Source organism: Gopherus evgoodei, chromosome 22, assembly GCF_007399415.2.
Source record: "Gopherus evgoodei ecotype Sinaloan lineage chromosome 22, rGopEvg1_v1.p, whole genome shotgun sequence".
In the NCBI taxonomy this organism is placed as follows: Eukaryota; Metazoa; Chordata; order Testudines; family Testudinidae; genus Gopherus; species Gopherus evgoodei.
In genome coordinates this window covers 10,024,433-10,030,432 of record NC_044343.1, presented here as the reverse complement: position 1 = coordinate 10,030,432, position 6,000 = coordinate 10,024,433, and the positions used below count along the sequence as shown (strand labels likewise).

At 52.0% G+C, this 6,000-nt stretch overlaps 1 protein-coding gene across 1 annotated transcript in view; it reads left to right on the top strand.

The window, feature by feature from the left end:
• Positions 1-2,524: 2,524 nt before the first annotated feature.
• MUC16 (mucin 16, cell surface associated) overlaps positions 2,525-6,000 on the top strand; it is a 103,310-nt gene continuing 99,834 nt past the window's right edge. Inside the window, exon 1 of the mRNA XM_030540805.1 lies at positions 2,525-2,735. Within this exon, the coding sequence (XP_030396665.1) occupies positions 2,525-2,735 (211 nt within the window). The remainder of the gene's footprint in view (positions 2,736-6,000) is intronic.

Sequence of the window (6,000 nt, the reverse complement as noted above, 5' to 3'; positions counted from 1 at the left end):
CAGTAACCCTTCCGTTACTGCAAGTCCAAGGGACACCTTCACAACAGCAGAAAGCACCACCCCTGCGCCACACACCAGTTCACCTGGTGGGACGACAACTGGAGAAGACACCACTAGAGTAGCAGACACCAGCACACTTTCCTTCCATCCCAATACGTTATCTGAGTCCACGAAAGAGTCTGCAAGTAAATCTACTTCCATCACAGACTCGTCTCAGACGACTTCCCGGACTGACAGGACATTAAATGCTGGGAGCAGCCAGCCAGAGAACTCATTTGTAAGCACCGCAGAGAGCACTACAGGATCAGCTATGCCTACCAGAGCAAGTACCTCGATAGAAAGGGAAACATCCACAGTTCTCCCAGGAATCAGTAGTCCCCAGGCAAAGGCTGAATCTCGGGGCACCACTAAAGCATCAGGAGAAACCACAACTCTCTCTCCTGCAATTCCATCAGGCAGGTCCACAGAGATGTCAGGAAAAACATATTTTCCCACCACTTTTCCGCCTCTCGTGGCTACTACAGAGGGGAGCCCAGGCACCGTAGCCCAGAGTACGGTGCAAAAATCAAGCTCTACTACCTCGACTCTACCAGAGACCAGTACCTCTGAAGGCACTAGCGTAACAGCAGAGACGCCCACGTCTTCAAGAATAACTTCTAGCCCTAGTGAGACGAGCACTATTCCTGCAAAGACAACTCCAAACTTCTTTCCTTCTAGTTCAACAACTGAATCCACAGGAACTGGTACAAGTTCACCTGTTCAGAAGACCAGCGCCTCTCTCATCACAAGCCCAGTAAAAGACAATTCAGCCCTGACCAGCAATTCGGCAGCTGGATCAAGGCCAACGTCTCAAAGGAGCACTCCCTTCCCTGAGACGGGCACTGTAGCAACCGAGACATCTCCTGCTGGCACACACACCAGCACTGCAGCTGAGGGGACAACAAGCACGGTGCCCAGTACTACTCACAGAACCACAAGCCCAAACACTTCCCAGCCCAGAACATCGGTGGAAACTGCAGAGATGGCTGGAAGCTCCCTATCTGCTGAGACCACCACTGGTTCTGTATCTAGACCCTTCCGTGAAGAAACATCAAGTATTGAAAAAGGTGCAACTCCTGGGACACCCAGCACTATGCACCCAATGGGACCTACTTCCACAGCGGAAAGCGCTACCCCGCTTCATACTACACTTCAGTTGGAAAACACTGCTGGAACCGAGAGCACCACCGGACACTTTCTCTCAAGTCCATCAGCTGAGAGGACGACGGAAAAGGCAACGCCACCTTCTCAGATGACGAGCTTCCCTGAGACGTCCAGACAAGCCGAGATCAAAACATCTCAGTCCTTAACAAGTAGAGACACTCTCACAACTGTTCCACTCTCCAGTAACACTTCCGTTACTGCAAGTCCAAGGGTCACCTTCACAACAGCAGAAAGCACCACCTCTGCGCCACACACCAATTCACCTGGCGTGACAAGAACTGGAGAAGACACCACTAGAGTAGCAGACACCAGCACACTTTCCTTCCATCCCACTGCGTCATCTGAGTCCACGAAAGAGTCTGCAAGTAAATCTACTTCCATGACAGACTCGTCTCAGACGACTTCCCGGACTGACAGGACATTAAGTGTTTGGAGCAGCCAGCCAGAGAACTCATTTGTAAGCACCGCAGAGAGCACTACGGGATCAGCTATGCCTACCAGAGCAAGTACCTCGATAGAAAGGGAAACATCCACAGTTCTCCCAGGAATCAGTAGTCCCCAGGCAACGGCTGAAACTCTGCGCACCACTAATGCACCAGGAGAAACCACAACTCTCTCTCCTGCAATTCCATCAGGCAGGTCCACAGAGATGTCCGGAAGAACATCTTTCCCCACCACTTTTCCGCCTCTCGCGGCTACTACAGAGGGGAGCCCAGGCACCGTAGCCCAGAGTACGGTGCAAAAATCAAGCTCTACTACCTCTACTCTACCAGAGACCAGTACCTCTGACGGCACTAGCGTAACAGCGGAGACGCCCACTTCTTCAAGAGCTACTTCTAGCCCTAGTGAGACGAGCACTATTCCTGCAAAGACAACTCCAAACTTCTTTCCTTCTAGTGCAACAACTGAATCCGCAGGAACGGCTAGAAGTTCACCTGTTGAGAAGACCAGCGCCTCTCTCGCCACAAGCCCAGTCCAAGACACTTCACCCCTGACCAGCAGTTCGGCAGCTGGATCAAGGCCAAAGTCTCAAGGGAGCACTTCCTTCCCTGAGACGGGCATTGTAGCAACCGAGACATCTCCTGCTGGCACACACACAAGCACTGCAGCTGAGAGGACAACAAGCACGGTGCCCAGTACTACTCACAGAGCCACAAGACCAAACACCTCCCTGCCCAGAACATCGGTGGAAACCACAGAGATGGCTGGAAGCTCCCTATCTGCTGAGACCACCACTGGCTCTGTAACTAGCCCCTTCCCTGCAGAAACATCGACAATTTCACATAGTGCAACTGCTGGGACACCCAGCACTACACACACAATGGGACCTACTTCCGCAGCGGAAAGTGCTACCCCGCTTCATACTACACTTCACGGGGGCACCACTGCTGGAACTGAGAGCACCACTGGCCTCTTTATCTCAAGTCCATCAGCTGAGAGCATGACGAAAAAGGCAGAGCCACCTTCTCAGATGACGAGTGTCGCTCATCCCTCCAGCCGAGCCGACGTCACAACATCTGAGTCCCTAGGCAGTAGAGACACTCTCACAACCATTCCACTCTCCAGTAACCCTTCCACTACTGCAAGTTCAGGGGACATCATCACAACAGCAGAAAGCACCACTGCTATGCCACACACCAGTTCACCCAATGGGATGAAAACTGGAGAAGCCACCACTAGAGTAGCAGACACCAGAATACTTTCCTTCCATTCCACTGCGTCATCTGAGTCCACAAAAGAGTCTGCAAGTAAATTAACTTCCATGACAGACTCGTCTCACACGACTTCCTGGACTGACAGGACGTTAAGTGTTGGGAGTAGCCAGCCAAAGAACTCATTTATAAGCACCGCAGAAACCACTACGAGATCAGCAATGTCTACCAGAGCAAGTACCTTGATAGAAAGGGAAATATCCACAGTTCTCCCAGGAATCAGTAGTCCCCAGGCAACGGCTGAAACTCTGCGCACCACTAAAGCACCAGCAGAAACCACAACTCTCTCTCCTGCAATTCCATCAGGCAGGTCCACAGAGATGTCTGGAAGAACATCTCTTCCCAGCACTTTTCCGCATCTCACCGCTACTACAGAGGGGAGCCCAGGCACCGTAGCCCAGAGTACGGTGCAAAAAACAAGCTCTACTACCTCTACTCTACCAGAGACCAGTACCTCTGAAGGCACAAGAGGAACAGCGGAGACGCCCACTTCTTCAAGAATAACTTCTAGCCCTAGTGAGACGAGCACTATTCCTGCAAAGACAACTCCAAACTTCTTTCCTTCTAGTGCAACAACTGAATCCACAGGAACGGGTACAAGTTCACCTGCTGAGAAGACCAGCGCCTCTCTTGCCACAAGCCCAGTCCAAGACACTTCAGCCCTGGCCAGCAGTTCAGCAGCTGGATCAAGGCCAACGTCTCAAGGGAGCACTCCCTTCCCTGAGACGGGCTCTGTAGCAACCGAGACATCTCCTGCTGGCACACACACCAGCACTGCAGCTGATGTGACATCACGCACGGTGCCCAGTACTACTCACAGAGCCACAAGCCCAAACACCTCCCTGCCCAGAACATCAGTCGAAACCACAGAGATGGCTGGAAGCTCCCTATCTGCTGAGACCACCACTGGCTCTGTAACTAGTCCCCTCCCTGCAGAAACATCAACAATTCCAAGCAGCGTATCTGCTGGGACACCCAGCACTACGCACACAATGGGACCTATTTCCTCAGCGGAAAGCGCTATCCCGCTTCATACTACACTTCAGGTGAGAACCACTGCTGGAACCGAGAGCACCACCGGCCTCTTTATCTCAAGTTCATCAGCTGAGAGCAGGATGGAAAAGGCAACTCCACCTTCTCAGATGACGAGTTTCCCTGAGACCTCCAGACAGGTCGAGATCACAACATTTGAGTCCCTAACAAGTAGAGACACTCTCACAACCGTTCCACTCTCCAGTAACCCTTCCGTTACTGCAAGTCCAAGGGACACCTTCACAACAGCAGAAAGCACCACCCCTGCGCCACACACTACTTTAGCTGGTGGGACGACAACTGGAGAAGACACCACTAGAGTAGCAGACACCAGCACACTTTCCTTCCATCCTACTACGTCATCTGAGTCCACGAAAGAGTCTGCAAGTAAATCTACTTCCATGACAGACTCGTCTCAGGCGACTTTTTGGACTGACAGGACTTTAAGTGCTGGGAGCAGCCCGCCAGAGAACTCATTTATAAGCACCGCAGAGAGCACTACGAGATCAGCTACGCCTACCAGAGCAAGTACCTCGACAGAAAGGGAAATATCCACAGTTCTCCCAGGAATCAGTAGTCCCCAGGCAACGGCTGTAACTCTGCTCAGCACTAAAGCACCAGGAGAAACCACAACTCTCTCTCCTGCAATTCCATCAGGCAGGTCCACAGAGATGTCCGGAAGAACATATTTTCCCACCACTTTTCTGCCTCTCACCGCTACTACAGAGGGGAGCCCAGGCACCGTAGCCCAGAGTGCGGTGCAAAAATCAAGCTCTACTACCTCTACTCTACCAGAGACCAGTACCTCTGAAGGCAATAGCGTAACAGCGGAGAAGCCCACTTCTTCAAGAATAACTTCTAGCCCTAGTGAGACGAGCACTATTCCTGCAAAGACAACTCCAAACTTCTTTCCTTCTATTGCAACAACTGAATCCACAGGAACGGGTACAAGTTCACCTGTTGAGAAGACCAGCGCTTCTCTCGCCACAAGCCCAGTCCAAGACACTTCAGCCCTGACCAGCAATTCGGTAGCTGGATCAAGGCCAATGTCTCAAAGGAGCACTCCCTTCCCTGAGAAGGGGACTGTAGCAACCGAGACATCTCCTGCTGGCACACACACCAGCACTGCAGCTGAGGGGACAACAAGCACGGTGCCCAGTACTACTCACAGAGGCACAAGCCCAAACACCTCACTGCCCAGAACATCGGTGGAAACCGCAGAGATGGCTGGAAGCTCCCTATCTGCTGAGACCACCACTGGCTCTGTAACTAGCCCCTTCCCTGCAGAAACATCGACAATTCCAAGCAGTGTAACTGCTGGGACACCCAGCACTATGCACACAATGGGACTTATTTCTGCAGCGGAAAGCGCTATCCTGCTTCAAACTACACTTCAGGTGGGAACCACTGCTGGAACTGAGAGCACCACAGGCCGCTTTCTCTCAAGTCCATCAGCTGAGAGCACAACGGAAAACGCAACACCACTTTCTCAGACGACGAGTGTCGCTCACACCTCCAGACAAGCCGAGATCACAACATCTGAATCCCTAACAAGTAGAGAAACTCTCACAACCGTTCCACTCTCCAGTAACCCTTCCGTTACTGCAAGTCCAAGGGTCACCTTCACAACAGCAGAAAGCACCACCCCTGCGCCACACACTACTTTAGCTGGTGGGACGACAACTGCAGAAGACACCACTAGAGTAGCAGACACCAGCACACTTTCCTTCCATCCCACTACGTTATCTGAGTCCACGAAAGAGTCTGCAAGTAAATCTACTTCCATCACAGACTCGTCTCAGACGACTTCCCGGACTGACAGGACATTAAGTGTTGGAAGTAGCCAGCCAGAGAACTCATTTGTAAGCACCGCAGAGAGCACTACAGGATCAGCTATGCCTACCAGAGCAAGTACCTCGATAGAAAGGGAAACATCCACAGTTCTCCCAGGAATCAGTAGTCCCCAGGCAACGGCTGAAACTCTGCGCACCACTAATGCACTAGGAGAAACCACAACTCTCTCTCCTGCAATTCCATTAGGCAGGTCCACAGA